This window comes from Eublepharis macularius, chromosome 10, assembly GCF_028583425.1.
Source record: "Eublepharis macularius isolate TG4126 chromosome 10, MPM_Emac_v1.0, whole genome shotgun sequence".
Lineage (NCBI taxonomy): Eukaryota > Metazoa > Chordata > Lepidosauria > Squamata > Eublepharidae > Eublepharis > Eublepharis macularius.
The window spans coordinates 31908946-31929208 of record NC_072799.1 but is presented as its reverse complement, the minus strand read 5'-3'; the positions used below and the strand labels follow the sequence as shown (position 1 = coordinate 31929208).

At 41.2% G+C, this 20263-nt stretch overlaps 1 protein-coding gene across 1 annotated transcript in view; it reads left to right on the top strand.

Annotated features, from left to right (window-relative positions):
* Window positions 1–20263, top strand: part of LOC129336491 (collagen alpha-1(XXV) chain-like) — a 79497-nt gene that overhangs the window by 28011 nt on the left and 31223 nt on the right. Inside the window, exons 4-6 of the mRNA XM_054989618.1 lie at window positions 8510–8569; window positions 10596–10703; window positions 13735–13770. Of these exons, the coding sequence (XP_054845593.1) occupies window positions 8510–8569; window positions 10596–10703; window positions 13735–13770 (204 nt within the window). The remainder of the gene's footprint in view (window positions 1–8509; window positions 8570–10595; window positions 10704–13734; window positions 13771–20263) is intronic.

Below are 20263 nucleotides of genomic sequence, written 5' to 3'. Positions count from 1 at the left end.
AGTAATAACATGTTGTCAGCCTAACTGCTATTTTTTGTTCTATTTTTCTCCCACCTACTGCTGCTCAGAGCAGCAATGGGAAACAGGAGCTGGGGCCAGGCACTCCCACCCTCACTATGAACTTGACAGTCCTGCATCTTCTTTACCTAACTTATCTCACAAGGTTCTGATATGGAGAAGTTAAATAAATTAATTAAAAAGAACTTAGTTCCCTGGGAAGGACTATGAATAGGGTTAGGTAATAGCTGTAGTGTTTCTGAATCTAGGCCCTTGAAGTTGTAAACAGCCAGAAAATGCTGTGAAGTTTTTTTATCTCCTGATGACAGTTTGGTGTAGTGGTTAAGAGCACGGGACTTTAATCTGGAGAGCTGAGTTTGATTCCCTGCTCCTCCACTTGAAGCCAGCTGGGTGACCTTGGGCTAGTCACAGTTCTCTGGAGCTCTCTCAGCCCCACCCACCTCACTGGGTGTTTTGTTGTGGGGATAGTAATAATATACTTTGTAAACCGCTCTGAGTGGGTGTTAAGTCCTGAAGGATGCTATATAAATTGAATGTTGTTGTTGTTGTTGTTGTTATCTATATAGTCTCCGCTGAAGTTGTCCGTGCTTCTTCTTTCCAGAGTGGCATCTGCCTTCTTTGGAATTCTGGCTAGAGAACCATCACAAACCATTACATATTTCAATATGTAATTCCTATGTATATACTACTTATTGTTAAAATGAAGGTGTGACAAGGCATCAGTTGGGTAGGGGAGTGCATAGGCTTTGTATGCTTTATCAGCATACTGCACAGGAGAGGGGAGACAAGGCATAATCCTGCTCACCATCCATGTATTTAATTAGCCATGTTTTTTGAACATCTGAGAGGGGCTTGAGACTGATTTAACTGTCCCTTTCTATGGCAGGCTGTATTTCACTTTCTCTGACCTCTGTCACTGCTTCTTATACAAATGACATTTGGGTTATCAACAGAATAGCTGTTATACTACTCTAGCTAGAGTTTCCCTTTCTAAATGTGTATTACCTTCAACATCTAAAGAGGTTTCTGCTACTTATAGACCAAGAAAGGAGAATTTAAAATGACATTTTGAGTCCTAGTTCCATCCCCATACTGAGTTTCTGTCCAGCTGTACTCTATGCTAGAAAAAAAAACACAGCAGAATCTTTTCAGATTGCAAAATGACTTTTAGACAAAGAGCTCTGCCGCCTGCCGATCACTTAAGATTTATTGTCCAGCCCAAGTTTGGGCAGTAATTAATAAAAATAAACCTTGAGTATGCTCTAAATGTCTGTAATGGAGTATGTTAATCAATTTGCTATCTCCTTTCTGCAAATGATAATAAAGAGCCAGGATCCATTCACTGCTGATATAGAAGAGATTTAGTGTTTCTCAGGTCTCACAATCCTTATCCAGCAGCAGACTTTAAATTAGTTATTGGTGGGGGGGGGGAGGAGTCTAAGTGCAATAAGAAGCCACACAGGGTGCATACTTAACTATTTTCATAAAATTATTTTCTCCACATGGTGTGTTCCGAGTAAATTTTTTTAACAGCTGGGGCTGCACACAAGTGATAGCATCTTTCAAATGTCTTCAGCAGGAGGGATTAAGTTCCAGAAAGTGAAGGCATTCAGAACTTTCTTTTATTATCTTAACCTTTGTTAACTTGAGTGATTAAACAGATTCTTTGCTCTGGTGAAACTGTTAGAACTCTTTAGTTTAATTTTTTTTAATGATTAACCCTTGTTTTTCTATCAACTGGCTCTAATGAATATATGGCTAAATATAAAATAGAAGTAATAATTGGTGTAGAATTTTTAGTAGGACTCTATGATTTGTATTTTATTTATTTAATCTATGTTATTTATAGTCCGCCTTTCTCTCTGAGACTCAAGGTTGGTTACATAGTATGAGATTAGTACAACCAGTATCAAGGACATTACCATAAACAATGCTATCGGGTAAATAAATACAGGTTTTGCAAAGACATAGTGTTAGCAAGAATCCAATACAGAGTTGAAGAAATGCTGAAACAGAGCATAAGCAATTCTAGGACTAACATTAGACAATATAGAACTACCCAATAGGATTGTACTTGAAGCATAGATAGCACATAGGAGCACATAGTTAAAACAACAGATAGGACGTAAGGCAACATAGTGGTGAAATCTATGGTCCCTAGCTCATTAGTGAAGCATCTGAGATCCCCTCCCTACAATACAGATGTCCTATCGGAGTAAAAAGCCTTTTTTGAATAATTCATTTTTCATCGTTTGCAGAAAACCAGGAGAATGGGGGCTCTCCTGACCTCCTCAAGCAGGCCATTCCGCAGGGTAGGGGCCATCACAGACAATGCCCATCTACAGGCAGCTGTTGGTTTTGCCCATGTGCAGGGTGGCACCTGCAGGAGACCCTGATCAGATGAGCGAAGCTGCCATGAAGGAACATAGGAAGAGAGGCGGTCCCGTAGATATGCTGGACCAAGGCCATGAAGAGCTTTGTTTGTGATAACGAATACCTTGAACTGGGCACAGCAACTGATGTGGAGCCAATGAAGTGACTGCAGAACGGATGTTCTTCACAAATTCTCATTTTATAGATGAGGAGCTAAAGTTGAGCTACACTAGCTAAGTCATTTGAACCATCTCTTTGGTTCACATCTGATCAGTATTGGACACAGGTCTCCTAATTTCCGGAATAGTTATCTTCTCTGAATGGGTTGTGGCTGCTCAGGCATACCTTGCAAAAAATACAGCTAGATTGTACAGTGGTGAAACAGTCAAACTAGTACTGGAGAGACCCATGTTCAAATTGCCCATCAGTAGAAAACTCCGTAGGTGACTTTGAGCCAGTCACTTCCTCTCAGCCTAACTTACCTAAAAGGCTTGTGGTGAGAGTAAAGTGGAGTAGGGGGAAGAACCATGTGCTCCAATGGAACACCTTGAAAGAAAGGTGGAATAAAAGTGCAGTCCTTCCATAGAGCCAGATGTTTCTTGGAGATTGTGCTTTGAAGGTTTTGACTTGAGAAAATAATAAAGCTGGAAATAATAAAATACCAATAAAAGGTGAAGTGGGAATTTATTCTAATACTGGTATGGAAATAAGCAAAGAATGTATCCAAAGACTAGAAATTAATAGTCATTACCCAGGTATCCTATGGGATTCTGTAGTGATGGGTGTGATGCTATTCAACATCTTCATTACTTATTTGCATGAAAGAGTTCCATTTTCCAAACTAATTAATTTCTGGATGATGTAAAATTGCAAGGGATTGTAAATGCTTTAGAGTGTAATTTTTGCAAGCAGCTCGTTAGTATATGCACATAAAATATTACTGTTTAATATTTGCACACCGCCAACAGGGTGAGTGGAAATAGATTGTTGAATGACATTTATGGGGGACATCCCTTAGGAAATAGACTTATTTTTTCCCTCAGAATCTCAACCCTCTCAGATTATTCTGTGCACAGTCTCTTAACAGTGATACACTCAGTATTAAAATTGAAGAGCTTTTTATTGAATGCACATGTTTGGAGAAGGAGGGCCCTTTGGCCTTATCATACTCTGTGGTGTATTTAATGTGTTTTAGTTCGGCTGCTGATGGAGAAAGCAGTTGCCATAAAAGGGATTGTATAAAGAAGCTCCTGCTGTGAATCTTTGGCACTGTACAGGGAATGATACAGGACACTGTATTCTTCAGAGCAGGTACAATCATGAACACTTGGTCTGAGAGATTAATTAGAGAGCTCGAGGTGGCTATAGGAAGTGAGGCCATTGTATAATGTGTCAGGATCACTCCATCCTACAGCCAGAGTGATTTGATGTGATATAGTAGCAGCTGGCTATAAATGTACAGAGTACAAGTGAGCAGCAGGTGGTAATTCCTGTCTTGTTTGCCGTGTCTTCACAGGAATATGTAAACTTGTGCAGCAGGGTCAAGAGGAAAAGCAGACTTCGTTGCTTCTGCCCTGATAAGCAAAAATACATGTGCTATAGGCTGTTCGTTCTCTACAGTGTTCACAATAGTATATATTTTGTAGTATACAGTATTCAGTACCATAATATGTACACACACAAACATATAGACATACATACATACCTATGTAGTATACATATTACATAAAACATAATATACATATTATGCTAGTATATAGGTAATTGTGTTGTAAATAAGCAGGGAAACTGGGCTGATTTGGGTCAGGTTTTTGCTCATCCAGTTCCTCTCCTCGACGCACCACCTATCCCACATGGCTTTTGTCCATTCATATTTGACGAGGGTGGTCAACAGAAATAATAATAATAAAATAATAATAATAATACCCTATGTATATAAAATAATATACTGCCCTTCAGGACAACTTAATGTTCACTCAAAGCAGTTTGCAAAGTATGTTGTTATTATCCTTACAATAATCACCCTGTGAGCTGGGTGGGGCTCAGAGAGCTCTGAAAAGCTGTGACTGACCCAAGGTCACCCAGCTGGCTTCAAGCGGAGGAGTGGGGAATCAAACCTGATTCTCCAGATGAAAGTCCTGCTGCTCTTAACCACTACATCCTTCTTTCTTTTCTTATCAATGGGAAAGCTGGTTAGTTCTAAGGGGTTTCAATCAAATAATGACCTTTCCTAGTGATGTCAAACATCATATCATGCTGACCCCCAGATTGTTTGATTCTCTTTGGGCTGCATAAAGGCTTCCAAAAAATGGAATGAAGCCATCTTTGTCACCTTTCCCTTTCCCGTGCACCTTCACAAACTACTGCTGAGATTTAGGGAAGACTCCAGAACAATGTAGTATAGCGTTAGAGGGAGGGGCTAAGCAAGGAAAGGAAATGGCCAAAAATTGTCCCCCTTATACTACAAGCAGTACTTGAGCATCTAAAGCAAGCTCCTTTAGAAAAAGCTAAATCCAACCTAAATTTTAAAAGTATAGTTACGTTCATATACAAGCACATAGAAAATACCTGTCAAAAACAATTTAGACTTGATTGCTCGGTAGAAGAGATCTGCTTCACCGTCCTCTGGGGCACTGCAAGAAATCTGGATCTATCCCTATGAATCCTAAGCTGTTTCATGGGCACTTAGAAACAAAGATGCAGAAATGAGAGACCTGTGAGCAGAACTCTGCTCACAATGTAAGAATTTCCTGCCTGTCCCATCCTGTTGTGGCTTCCACTGCAGAAAAACCACTCCAGAAAGTGGGAAGACATTCATGTATATGGGACAGATACAAGACTGTAGTTGAAGAGGCAACTGCAGGAACGATAGCATGCCACCTTGTATGAGGAAAAGCCTATTCTCTTTACATAAGCAGAGAATTTGATCAAGTTCATTATTGCTTTCCCAACAATACAGTGGAGCCAGAGACCTGTTTGAATGGAAGTTGAAATAAATTGAATTGAAATTGAAAGGAAAACTTCAGGAGGGGAAAACCTTGGGCAAAGGGATTCCTTCTAGTAACGGTAATGTGCAGGCATTTATATGCTTTTGTACAGTCTTGATTTTGAGCTGCCTAAACCTTACCTGTCTTCTACAAGTTATATGTAGAAGCTGGCATGAAGATGAGACTCTGTACTTGAATACCTGGTTTGTAGACAGTAAAGTGGCTTAGTATAACTAGTGGTGTGGGAGTAGTCGATACACGACTGGGCATGTAAGGTCAAAGCAGCGTCTTACCTAACCAGATCAGGCCTGTCTCTTCTAGCATTTTTCCCCAGTTGTAGCCAGCCCAGGCATGTATATCCCCTATAGTTCATTCCCAATAGCTGGAAGTTCCATTTTCCCATACCACTGCATTGCCTAAACTAGATTAGTGGTGACCACATCTGGTAGTCGTCATCATCATATTATGGTTCAAATCTGTTATGTTTTCTTGCCAATGACAATCTCTGACTTTCCCCACATGGGTTATTTGCCCTGTATTTGCTGCTGTTGGGAAGTGGAATTTCCACTCTTGTTTCCCATGATGTTTCCCTTGATGTACCTGTGCACGTCCTAGGGCTCCTTTGATCTTTCTTAAGCCTGCTCTGCTTGAAGGGCTTTTTTGGGGGGGGGGGTTGGCCACTGATGGGGGATCACAACTGGGAAACTATGGGGAAAACTGCTGTGTGGAAGCCCTGTTGCCTCTATGCTGTATTGGCAACCAGAGGAGCAATGGAGAAACTGCAAAAGCCTATCCCTGTGTGGGAAACACTTCTTCACATTTTCAGAAAATACTTTCCACCCACAGAAAAATCCTTTTTAATAAATTAATTAAAATTGATCATCAATTGCGGACTGAAGCTCCTTTAAACTGATTTCATTTGAATAGAAATTTTAGACTGTGGGGGGGGGCTAATTGACCCCGTCAGTGATAAAACATTTGTAAAACATTGTTTTCAGTCTTCTGCAATTTTGTACTCCATGTGTTCCTCAACCTTTCTTAAGTAAATTGCCTCCCCCCCCCTTGTAACTTTTTGTAAAAGGCGTTGTATACAGAAATGGTGTTGGGGTCATTTTTTACACTCACTTGCTTTGAATGAGAAAGTGAAATGAGCATATAGGGCAAAATGGATAACATTATATTTTCCAAAAGAGCAAACACTGCACAGAGAAGGACTAATGAATCACAGATGTAAAAACCTTGGTGCATTACCATAAGAAAAAAACTACATTCTAGAACATATAATTTATAGTAAAAAAAAAGTTACTAATTCCATGTGTATAGGTTTTTTTAATTACACAGCATTTTTTATGTATCTGAATGTAGAGAAAGGAAGGGGAGACAAACACAGAGCCATCCTAAGAACACTTTCATGGGAGTAAACTCCATTAAATAGACTTGAGGTAGATTCTTTGTAGACCGAAGTCTGATTTGCACACTCTCTCTGTCACACGCACATGCATATAAACGCAACCATTGGGAAATGTGAGAGATGAACTTTACCCTAAATGTAGAATTATAGAACTATATGATCTTAATGTTGAAGTGATCCTTTCTGAAAACTATATGTATTGCTTGAACATATTCAAAAATTACCGATACAGTGCAGTTGTTTTAGGGAGAAATAATCCAACCAAGGACTAGTAGTCCCTTTGATTTTTCAAATACCCATTCATTAAACAGAAGAATATGAGAAGCTGTTCAACTAGGGTTGCCAACTCCAAGTTGCGAAATTCCTGGAGATCTGGGGGTGGAGCCTGAGAAGAGCAGAGAAGGGAGCTCAATGGGGGTATAATGTCATAGAATCCACCCTCCAGAGCAGTCTTTTTTGTAGGGGAACTGATCTCTGTAGTCCGGAGACGAGCTGTAATTCTGGGGGATCGCCAGCCCCCACCTGGAGCTTCACAGCCCTAAATTCAATCAAAGTTAATTGTTATAGACATAAGGAAAACTGATACAAAAGGAGAATCAAGCCACAGTTTAACATATTGCAGCTCAAGATAGAAGCACTTTCCCCCCGACAATTTTATTCAAGAACAGCTTCAAATTTGCTAGTAATAAGAAGATAGCTAGGTGGCTGTGCTTTCATTGATCATCCTCTGGCAGGGCAAAAGTAATCTCACTGGTTTTGTGTAAAATACTCTGCCCTGAAAAATATTAACATAAAACGAACTATTTTGGCTTAGAGGTCTGCCCACATTTTCCTCTCCCACCTCAATCAATCCTCTACTGCAATACTGGGAAAGTGTATAAAGTTGGATGCAAAATTCTTCCTTCACATCTGATGACCTTTTCTGAGTACATAAAGTCATTAAAATATAACAGCCAACCACTGGGGGAAGTGAGAGATGAACTTTGCTCTAAACATAGGAATATTACTCTGTATGTGTTGAATGTTGAACTGAAGCTTTTTTGTTAATATTCCTGGTCTAGCAATATTCAAATGTCCAATCTATTTCTGTGCATATGTTCTGTCACTTTATGTCCTTTGTATCTTATACTTAAAAGAAGATTTTTAAACAACACAATACTGATGAGACAGAAAAATCTGTTCTAAATCTTCTAGAGGTAGAGGGTTATTACCTACGCAGCTCTGTAGACAGATCTTACCATACATTAGAACAGGGCTTTTTTTCTGGGAAAAGAGGTGGTGGAACTCAGTGAGTTGCCCTCGGAGAAAATGGTCACATAGCTGGTGGCCCCGTCCCCTGATCTCCAGACAGAGGGGAGTTGAGATTGCCCTCCGTGCCGCCATGTGACCATTTTCAAGAGGTTCCAGAACTCTGTTCCACCGCGTTCCAGCTGAAAAAAAGCCCTGCATTAGAAGGAAAGTGGTTTACTCCCGTGCCAGTTAATGCATTAAATGCTGCCAAATGTTTGTAGTTGTTGCCTGAGAAATATATTCTATTTCTGGATGGCCTTATATTTTGTGGGAGTTTGCCATAGTTGTGCTAAACACAGTCAGCTAAAACTGTGACATGACACCCTCAGCAACAAAGAAGGTGATAGAAGGACCAATGTTGTCTGTTATTAAACTGTCGTTCTGTGTGACGTTTTGTGTCGTGTTATTTCGGTACTATGTGTGTCCCTAGGGTCTGCCAGGCTTCCCCACTGTTGCTGCTCTTCACAGCAATCAGATCCTCACCGTCAAGGTTTGTGTGACTGACATGTTCCAGCTAGTCAGTCTTTCTGTATCAGCATAACAGTGTCATGAAGAACAGGCTTGTTGTTGGAAGCTACTCAATCCATCCAACCTGTCACAAGCCTGACTGCTGACTTCCCTGCTCTGTTACACGAATATCAGTGGGATTGTTCTCCTTGTATGGAGAGGAACAAGGATCAAACTCAGCGCACTACAATTTGCACCACCCTCCAATCACACGTTTTCTTAATGCATTTTAATTTTCATGCAAACCCTTAACAAGAATATGCATATTCAGATCATTGCGTATTGGTATTTTAATGCACACCACATGTTTATCTGCTTAGAATCATTTGGGAATTAAACAGAAATCATGTAAGCATCTACAGAGTGATAGACTCGGGATACCATTTTACACTTCATGACACAATATGCTATCTGGAAAGTCTGATTAAAAGCTGAACTGGTGCTTTGTCTCTGGAATCTATGCTCATGTAGCACAATAAAGGAAGATGGGTCTTCATTGCAGGACAGTGAAGAAATTTTAAAACCTCAGTGACGAAGAAGTATTTAAAAGTAAGGTTGACTTGTGTTACTTTTAATTTCATAAGGTGACAATATAATAAAAATCTTACCTCCTATCCTATCTATTAAAACAAAGCATAGATTCTTTTGACAGACACAAGCACCAGTTTGATATTATATTGGGAATCGCAAGTCTAATGTATATATATCTTTATTTCTTTCTTGGGGCCTTCTGATGTCTATTCTTCAACTCTTTCATCTCTGAACTTCAACCTTTGACTTCACCTGCCTGATCAGATGGTGTTTCCTAAAATCAATCATGGGTTTCTCTCTGCTGATCAGCAGCTCATTAAACGCCGCCTCATTAAGGTAGTGCTTAATCTCTCTCCGCACCTTTTGCCATGCTCTCTCGCTTGCAAAGCTGGTTACTGAATTGTAAATATTGCTGAACCCACATAGTTGTTAACTTGTTAATGAAATGGATTTTTTTCTTCTTTTTTTGAAAAAACAAGAGGAGACTGCAATGGAACTTGACTAAACACTGAATGATTAATTATATCAACTGGATTGCACTAGCTTTTTACTGGAAGTTAGAAGAAACTTTGTATTTTTGAAGAGTTGAAAATGTGATTTAATGCTTCATTACCCAGCTAGATTAAATTATTGCAAAATGGAAACATTGAAGCTGTAAAAGTTGTTACTCAGTTGTCACTATAAAATGGCTGCTAAAACGAGATTAAATATTATTGCTGTTTGATTTATAGCATGAAAAGTACTGTAAGACTTTTCAGCAAGGTGGTTATATTTCAATACCCCCTTCAAATTCTCACTTGCTAGCTCTCAGGAACCAGTCTTGAAAACTGCCATGAAAATTTTACAACCACCCACCACATTCAACCTTTAATATGAATATGACTATCAAATAAGCATTTAACGTCAGAAATACATCTGTGGAATTTTACACATTTGTGCAAATTTTTTTCTGTATATTTTTCTAATAGAGAACTCGAGTTACACAACGTGAGATCATGGAAGCTTACTTCAGCACAGAAGCCATGTGCATGGCCTGTTGGATTCTGAGCTGCATGTGCAAAGCAAGCACTTACGTGTGCATGTAGTTCTAAGTTCCATCAGCTTTTCAGGCCTGTGCATGCAGATTAGATCCATCACTACATCAGGAACATCATACACAGCCTTGACAAAACCAGCTGGCCTGGTCAGGGTTGACGGTGCCTGTAGGTAGTGTTTGGGGATAGCTGATGGCACTGAATCCAATGCCTTCTGCCTCCATGTAGGTTACAACACCAACCATCTTGATGTGCAGCTAAGCATGGTAGGTAGCTCCACACATTGCGGGATCAAGTGCTTTCCTTAACAGATATTTTAAGCTATTTTGGCCCATTGTGAGCATTCCTTGAATATCTTTTTAATCAAGCTTTGTACAACTAATGGTCATCTGCAAAGATCAATCTGACTGCTGTCCAGTAACACTGATTTTACTTACATTTCAGGGAGACCAAGGACAAGCTGGGCCCCCCGGGCCCCCTGGGCCTCCAGGACCAAGGGGCCCTCCTGGAGATACTGGGAAGGATGGTCCACGAGGGATGCCTGGGGTGCCGGTGAGTCAGTCATCATTAAGCATTAGCATCATAACCTTTGGACTTGAGTCCCGTGGCACCTTAGGTATAACAGGTATCCAAAGAAGAGAGCAAGTTTGCAAGCATTGTCAGAACTTGCCCAAACCACAATAATCAAGTTTTTAAAATCCCTTATCATGGTTTCTATTCTGGTCAGACTTCTGTTGGTCAAGCCCAAGCATGATATTTAGAATTTTGCTTAGAAAAGGTTATCATCATCATCATCATCATCAAGAAGCATTTGACATTTATGCTTGTGACATTTATGTTTTAATGAAAATGAGTATGTGTATAACCCTGAAACTTACATTATTGCACTTTTTTCACTGTTTTTCAGTGTTATTTCACTTAGAGTAGGCTAGAGTTTTGAGGGTAAAGCCTGGGGAGGACAAGATTTGGGGGAGGGAGGGGACTGAGCAAAACTACATGAGATGAATTACACGCATATGACACATGAATGCACTTACATGTGTTTCCCCGTTGCTTTCCTGTTCACTCGCACAATGCGACCACACTGCACTTGATCCTGTGCTCAGATTGGCACATGTTTCTACCCCGTTCCTCCCAGTCAAGAAATGATACCTCATGATGCACCTTCTCTTTGTGCATGTTCAAACCTTCCTCTGCAGCTTTTCTGAGAGGGCGATTAGTTTACTCAGTTGGTCGTATCGGGAAAAAAACCCACCAGATTTCCTGGAGGGGGGGGTGCTGAAAATGGGGGTTCCACACCTCTGCTAAGATCTTGCAGCTCGGCCTGCCAGGAAGGGGGGGCATATATGCGAAGGGAGGTGGGCAATCCCCACTTAAGAAGCCATGGCAGCATTCCTTGCTGTCAGTCAGAATCAACTCTTTCCTGTCTGTTTGTCCCCAGCCACCTCCAATCTCCATTATTATCTGCGTGGGAAACTATGGGAGCTATTGTGCTCAGATGCTTAATTGTGTTGCCACAGTCTTTCTTCCCACCTCCTCCTTATCCCGACCGAAGACACTGCGTGAAGAGGAGGAAGAGGAAGTTAAGAGGGAAGAAGAGTGCAAGAAGGAGAAGTAGGGAGGCAGTGGCGTCAACTAGAAAATGGAAGAATTTAAAACTTGCCAGATTAAAAGCAAAACAGTTTGAGTGTAAGCCGGATCTAAGGGCAAAAAGAGGGGAGAGGGAAGCGGAAGCCGCTCAAAATCGACACTTTGCAATGGCGACTCGCTGATTATGACTATGGACACTCGTAACTGTGTCTACACCAGTTACCTGACACATGCATGAACTAGGGCTACAGGACAGGTGTTTGTCAGGGGTAAAATGGACGCAGGCAGGTAGGAACAGACATGATTCTAGACACTTGCATGACCTCGTGTAATTCGTCTCATCTAGTTTGGCTCTCAGTGGAAGACAATGCCATAGAGTCCACCCTCCAAAGCAGCTGTTTTCTCTAGGGGAAGTGATCTCTATAGTCTGGAGATCAGTTGTAATTCTAGGAGATCTCCAGGGCCCCCCTGCAGTTTGGCAACCCTAGCATCACCCTGTTTGCATTTTGTTTTCATGTTGTCAAGGGGCTGTGCAGGAATTGCCAACTGGGTACAGAGCTTTGTTGGGTAAAGTAGCCTCAAAGGCTAGAGGTCCTTTTAAAAAGCCACCAATCAATTCACTGCTAATGGGTAGCAGCTCAACTAAGAGTGCAGGGCAGGGCCTGACTGTTTAGCAGGTTCCCCTGTCTCTCATGCAAATGCCAATCCTCATGAAATACAAGACACTGTGGAGCGTGCTCAGGTTGCCGCAGTGACTTTAAAAGGGAGAGGGAAGGGGACCACTGACGAATTACAGACTTACACAGGAGAGGAAGGGGGAAAGGGATGAGCCAGAACCCCCTCCCCTCTCCATGGGGCTCTATGGAGAAATGAATATAGGACCTCACTGGTCCAGTAAGTGAGGCCAAGATGCGCTCGTGGCACATGTTATTTGCTCCATGAAGTTTGAATTTTGCATTAAGGTAGCTGAGATGGTCAAGGTAGGTTCTGTCTGCCTCTGAGCAGACACACAGAAATGTTGCAAAAGCACTCAAAAGACGTAGAAAAAGAAAGCCTCCCTTTTTTGTTCACTTAAACTATTCTTAATGAGTTGGATCAAACCAGAATTTTCACTCAGTTTTGCCCAATTCCCTCCTATACCACAGCCCTTGCCCTTCACGGCTTTTGTCCACACAGGAGCCATGATTCTTAGCACAATTTTTTCGGTCATCAGAACCTTCCTTCCTTTTTTCAACAGCAGAAAATCTGATTAGATCCAACTCAACATGTTTACAGAAATTATTTTTGAGAGGTCTATAATTGTTGATTTAAATTTTAGCGCCTTATAGCTTGCCCCAAACATACATGGAAGAAATCTGAAGACATCTGAGATCTGTTGTTCTGTCTGCAAGAACTGTATAAAAGCACAGCCATAACAATGAAAAATAAAATAGCGTCTTTATTAACTATGTGTGAAGGAAATGTTTATACCATTAGCTGTATTACATAGTCCTTAATGATCCGTAAGAATGAAAATGCATGCAGTAGTGGGGGGGGATTTAGTTTTCTTTTGATCTTCAAGACCGGCTTGAAGGGCTTAGCCATGAAGTTCCTTGTGGAATGAATATAATTAACTGCAACTGTGTGAACAGTAGAAATCTCAGTCTTCAAGCTTTAACACAGCAGAGACCCAATCTTTGCTGGGTGTGCAACAATCTGGTACTTAATGGAGAGCTTGTCTGCTTTTCCTGTGGCAAATTAGAGGGCTGAGAATCAGGATATTTGATCTTTACCTATTTTTGAGCTCATTAAAATGCATATCCTATTAGAATGCTGCCAGATCTCGTTTTCACGGCTACCAGTGACCACTTATAGGAAAAGAATTTGTACTAGCTAATCATGAAACAGTCACATATGCATTAATAGGTGTATCATTATACTATAATGAAGAGACTCTTGGATACAAAATGTGAATGTAAATAGTAGTATTGATGTTGATAACATTTTATTTAAGGGCGAGCCAGGAAACCCAGGAGAACAAGGCTTGATGGTAAGTACTAAATTCTTCAATTTACCAGGAACAGTCCACAAGTAATCTTGTGTTTGCCTCTCCCATACCTTTTTTTTTGCTGCAAAATATTGAGTCTCGACTGAAACTCAGGAGAGTTACAAGACGAATCATTTGGCAGAATCAACGAGGAAGGTGACATAAGCATTCCGTTTCGATAGCCCTGATAAAAAGTTAAAAATAATCTTCCATTTCCAACCAATGAAAGAGAATGTTGGACCTCAAAGACTTTTCTTGGCCTTTGGGAAGCTTTTTGTTTACAGCAACTTTATCCATTAACACTTTGGACAGTAAAGTGTTTGGTTGGAAAGGTGCTGCTGAAATGCTCTCCCTGGTTTGGATCTAATTCTGTGGGCCAGAATTAGATCCAAACTAGATTAGCAGTTTCCACCAAGTTCTTCACCCCACTGTAGACTGCCCCACGTTGTTCCTTAGGGTCCCCTATTCCTCAAGAGCAGTATTTTGTGAAGATCAGTGAACTGTATAGAGAGAGGGGACTTAGGAAAATTCCATTCTACTGCTGGAAAATTTAGCGTGGATCTAACACAGCATATATGGTATTTTAGTTCTTTAGGAGGTCTGTGAGTAGATCTTTAGATTGGTGCTTCTGGTTTCAGAACTTTTATTTGTATTTTCAGTTAATTCTCCCCACCCCAAAATTGTTTTTGGCTAAGAAGCTCAATGTTGTTCTGCCATTTAGACTAGACTTTAAGAAAACACAGCAATTGTTAAGCATTTTCCCCATATTTAAGGGTCTACCAAAATTTTTTATAAAGGTCATTGACATGTTTTAATCAAGCAACTTGGAGTCAAACTTGATAGCAAACTTAGCTATGTTATTTCTCATAGCTTGTCAAGGGGTTAGAAATACCCCTAAACAAACCATTGATAATAAAGCATAAGTATGACATCAATATTTACATATAGCTTTATCTTTTATCAATCTGGGAACATTTCAGATTCCTTACTCATAGATGTAGGTTATGCTAAAACAACTTAGGTACGTGTTGCCATTTAACTATCCAGTTTTCTCCCTTGATATATTAATAGTGGTAATTCCATTGTTCTCTATGGGAGTCTATTGAGAGGTAAAGCAGCAGAGATACTCATAAATAGATCATGAACAGATAGTCAGCAAAGGTTTCAAATGGCTTGGAGTGCAACCTCCCTCTTCCCACACACACAGTTCTAAGGGATAAATCCCTTAAAGGGGGAATGGATGTTGTTTAGCTAAACTCAGTGAACTAGAAGTTTGCAAGGTAAGGAGTACTTGTTGGTACTAATACATTTTGAAATGGATTTCCAGGAGAGGTTTTAATTACAATTGGCATGAAGAGGAATGTGCTTTCGAGTTACAAGTGACTCACGGTGACCTCATCCATGGGGCATTCCTGGGAAGAGATGAGCAGCAGCGGTTTGCCATTGCCTCCCAGTGCAATTGCCTGCAAGCTTAGCTGTGTTACTAATGGGTATTACAAATTCCGATAGTTCGTTGAGTGGGTAGAAATACACCAAAACAAGCCAATGATAGTAAAACATAAATATGATATAGCCTAGCACAAAAGCTGGAGGCAGCCACTGTGCTGAAAGTTATAAAAATGACTCAAGGATTTAGCAAGAAAAGAAAACTATACCAGTTGGTCTTAGGTACATTTACAATCACTTAACGTTGTTGTCACTCATTGAAATGCTGAATTTTAAAGGTAAAAAATGTAGCAAGCCATAAGAATTTTCTTGAAACTCAGATTTAAGTACTCTTTTAGAGCACTTGTTGCACTTTTAACTGTCAACAAACTTCTCCTAGTTATAAGCTCAACAATTACTAAAGGGGATATAGATGCTCATTTCACCACCATTGGCTTTTCCTCATACTTGACTTATTCCTGATTTTCTGAGCAGTCAATCCAGAATCACTGGAATCATTTTGGGTACGGTTCTTCGCACATCTGCCCTTCCTTTGCATTTTTACTGTAGTGGAGATGGTCTATTTTCTTCCTCACGTGCCTTAAATAATCAGGATTTTCAAGTAGTATCATCGGTAGCATCAGTGATGTTACAGCACTTCCTTCCCTTTTAAATCTTTGACACATGCTTATATTGATATAGTGATATAGGGGCTGAATTTTATTTAAAAAGATAGAAAATGAACACGCTGCCAATATTTGAATGTGGAAATCTAAAAGGGGAGCAGCTCCACCAACTATAATTAACCCCCCTCCCACAGTCCAAATTGGAGAGCCCTGCCCGGGATGACCCAGAGTGATGAGGAGGAGGCTGGCACTGGTGAGGCGAAGTGGCTATGTGCTTTCCAAACTGCACTGCTTTTTCTGGTGCCAGAATTGACTAATCCCCCCTCTCCTGGGCCTCAGGGGCTTTTGCAGCCTTTTTAAAAAATCAGTTTAATATCAATATATTGACCTACTATTGTAATAACAGGTGCAGCAGGTTCTCTGAATTCCTTGCTTTCTTTTTAAAAAGTGTCTAGCCCATTGAGGCAATATAACTTTCCCCTTGTATCTACACAATGAGAAGGGCTAGATTTTTTTTTTTAAAAAATGAAAACTGGTAATTCAGAGAACCTGCTGCATCTATTATTACAATGGTAGGTCGATATATCAATAGGAAATTGATGTTTTTTTAAAGAAAAAAATTGAAAACAAAACCAGGAGGGGAAAAAGGAAGATGGGGAAGAGGAGTGGTTCAACAAAGACAAATATCCAATCATCGAAACCAAAAGAATCATTGCACATAAGAAAAAAATCAACACAAAATCAGCTGCCAGGAAAAAATTGGGGTAAAAGTGGCCTCAAAAGAACTAGAAAAATCCTGGAGGAAGAGGAAAAATCCAGAGCGAAAACTGAAGACAAAAAAAGGCATGGCAAAATCAGGGGATAAGCCAAAGCAGCACGGGGCCAGGACCAATGAAAAAACACTGAACAGAAAACCCCAAAGACAAGCAAGAAGGCTGCTCTGCCCTCTAACGCCCTACATTCTCCATTAGCAAGCAACAGAAAAGATGGGGGTGACCCCCTCTAAGAATCACTGAGATACGGGTGATAGAATCTCAAACTAGGACTGGCAAGCCTTGGATAGTTTAATCCCCAGGCAGCTTCCCTTTGGCCAGTCATTGAATCAAATTGCACATGGCACTAGAAATCAATCATTGGATCTTCTTTTTTTTGTTAAGTTACAGTAGAGGGCGGAGGTAGAGTTAAGTGGAATCTGCCATTTGAAGGGTGGAATGTTCGAAACTCTCCTACTTTTGGTCTTTTAAGGTGCCCTTTTTCTCTTTTCACAACTGAGCCATGGTGCAGCTTTGCATTGCAGCTCCTCTGGGAAGCAGTAAAGGAAGGGCTGCTGTACTACAAGGGAACTTAGCACCATTGTTGTCATGTTGGCACTGTTATGACATGAGAGAGCAAAAGTGGGGTGGGGTGGATATCTGCAGCTGCTCAGCGACAGGACAGACACTGCGTCTCTGCCCATTCCCATGTTGCTTGCTGGTGTTTCTGTAGCAGGTCACTTTCCCCACCACTGTATTGAAATAGCCAGAGTTGTTGTGATGATAAAGAAAGATGGAGAAACATGTAGCAGCCAGAAGAAGGGGAAAAATCATCGCTGGGTAATGGCGTTATACCATTTCTGAGGAAAAACATGAAGTGATATGTTGCTCTTGGATCACCAGAAACTATGGTTTTATTTGACAGTGTACCTCCATTGCCTGCCCCACCCCAGACTTTCACCTGATGCCAGCCTAGCATCGGGTGATGGTTCGTCCATCCTCAACAATTTCATGGAGTTTGGGGGCTGGCCAGAGCATCTCCTGACGTGCTTACAGCACCTTCAGTTTTTTTTGCTGGATGTGACATTGCATGTTGTACAACATCATTCTGCCTCTGGACTATTCTCCTGCTGGTCCTAGAGAGCAAGGGTTGGAACGCAGGCTCGTCAGTAGGAGCCCTCTAGCCATAAACAGGCATTGGCAACCCTCGGCAACAGGCAGGCACAGTCATCCTCCACTCCTGAGATTCTCACTTTCCTGCTGGGTGCAGGAAATCCCCTCCCTTTGTTCCTGTTTCCTGCTGCCAGTCCTGAGGCCAATGGGAGAAAAATAACTTTTAAAAAATAGCCATTGATGAGTGTGTGGTCACTTCTGGGAAAAGAAACTGGAAGTGATGTCAGTTGGCTCTAATTCCAAATGGACACCCCCTGAGGGCTGCAACTCCTCCCTAGACTTTTACATTGAATGCTTCTGTCAACATACCCAGGCTGAGATAATCGACAAACAACATCACTTAAAGCAGAATCTCAGCCATACAGAAAGAGATGCCATAAACAGCCGCAAAAATAATTCTTGCATCATAATCAAGGAAGCTGACAGGAGGTGCAGTCGTAATCGTGAACAAACATAACTACACACAGGAAGCAGAGAGACAACTCTCCAACACAACATTCTGTAAAATACTACCTTCTGACCCTACCGATTAATACAAAAGAGAACTCAATAAAATATTAAAGTCACTTCCCATGGACATACAAAAATGTTTCCATGGTACTGACACACCCCAGGAACCACGGCCAGGAACATTTTACCTACTACCCAGAATCCACAAACCAGGTGACCCAGGACGCCTCATTGTTTCAGGAACTGGCACAATCACAGTAGGAGTTTTAGGATATATAGACTCTATCCTCAGGCCCTATGCCACCAGCACACTCGGCTATTTACGAGACACTACTGACTTTCTCAGGAAAATACAGTCCATTGACAACCTACCAGATGACACCATCCTAGTAACTATGGATATTGAGGCTCTGTACACCAACATCCCACATGTGGATGGACTACAAGTCATCAGGAATATTATCCCGGACAAAACCACAGCACACCTTGCTGCTGAACTTTGCCACTTCATGCTTACTCATGATTACTTCAAATTTGGTGACAACCTATATCTACAGGTCCATGGGCCAGCCATGGGCACACGCCATAGTATGCTTACATATTCATGGCAGACTTGGAACAATACTTCCTCAGGTTCCGTCCACTAAAACCATTCCTGTACTTAAGATTTTTGGATGACATCTTCATCATTTAGACCCATGGGAAGGAAACCCTTGAGAAATTTCACCAGGATTTCAACAACTTTCACCCCACCATCAACATACGCCTGGACCACTCTACACAACAGGAACACTTACTGGATACCACTGTACAACTATATAATGGACAGATAAAGGCCACCTTATACCAGAAACCCACCGACTGATACTCATATCTTCATGCCTCCAGCTACCATTCGAAACCACTCGGTACCACTCGGTTGATTGTCTATAGCCAAGCCTTACATTACAGTCATATCTGCTCCAATACTCTTGATTGGGACTCTCACTTAAGAGATTTATAACAAGCATTTTTGGGGCTACAGTACCCACCAAATGGGGTGAGGAAACAAATCGACAGGGCCAGACTAGTACCCAGAAACAGCCTGCTCTATAGCCCATCCTGGAAAATGATACCTCTCTCTCACAAGCCCTGGGTGGAAGACCTCTCCTTGACTACAGAAAGCCCCCCAACCTTAAATGACTTTACACAAACAACCATGAACCAGCTAACGGAGTCACCAGCACAGGAACCAGACCCTGCAACAGACCCAGATACCAACTCTGCCCACATATCTACCCAGAAAATACAAGACCCATTGGCATCAACTACACAATCTCTGGGTCTTACAGCTGCTCATCCTCCAATATGATATATGCCCTTATGTGCCAACAATGGCCCTCAGCTCTGTACATAGGACAAACCAGCCAACCTCTGCGCAAAAGAATAAATGGACACAAATCTGACATCAAAAATGGCAATATCCAGAAACCAGTAGGAGAACAATCTATCAGGACATTCCATCAAGGACTTAAAGGTCACCATAGTTCAACAGAAACATTTCAAAAGCATAATCCAACGGGAAGCTGATGAACTGGAATTCATATGTAAATTTGACTCAATCAGACTTGGATTGAATAGAGACTCTGGATAGTTATCTCATTATCAGAAGCAACTGCCTTTCAGGCATTCCAGTCAGATTCAGCTATGGAGGGGAGGGGTCACACCTAGCCTGGATTGTACACTCCACCTCTTTCATGACTTTTGTAACTGATTTGCATCTACTCCCCCCTCCCCTCACCATATCTGGCCAGTTTCTTCATACCCTCCATGCATCTGACGAAGAGAACTGTGGTTCTTGAAAGCTTATGCTACAATAAAGTTGGTTAGTCTTAAAGGTGCTACTGGACTCTTTACTATTTTGTGACTACAGACTAACACGGCTAACTCCTCTGGAGTTGGTGCTAAGAATCTCTGGAAATATTGTGGTTTTACCACAGAGTCTCTGGTGATTCCTAGAGAGGTGTGACATCACTTCCAAGTCGTCCCATGTCACTCCTTGGACTCCTACTGGTTGCCTGGCAACCCTAC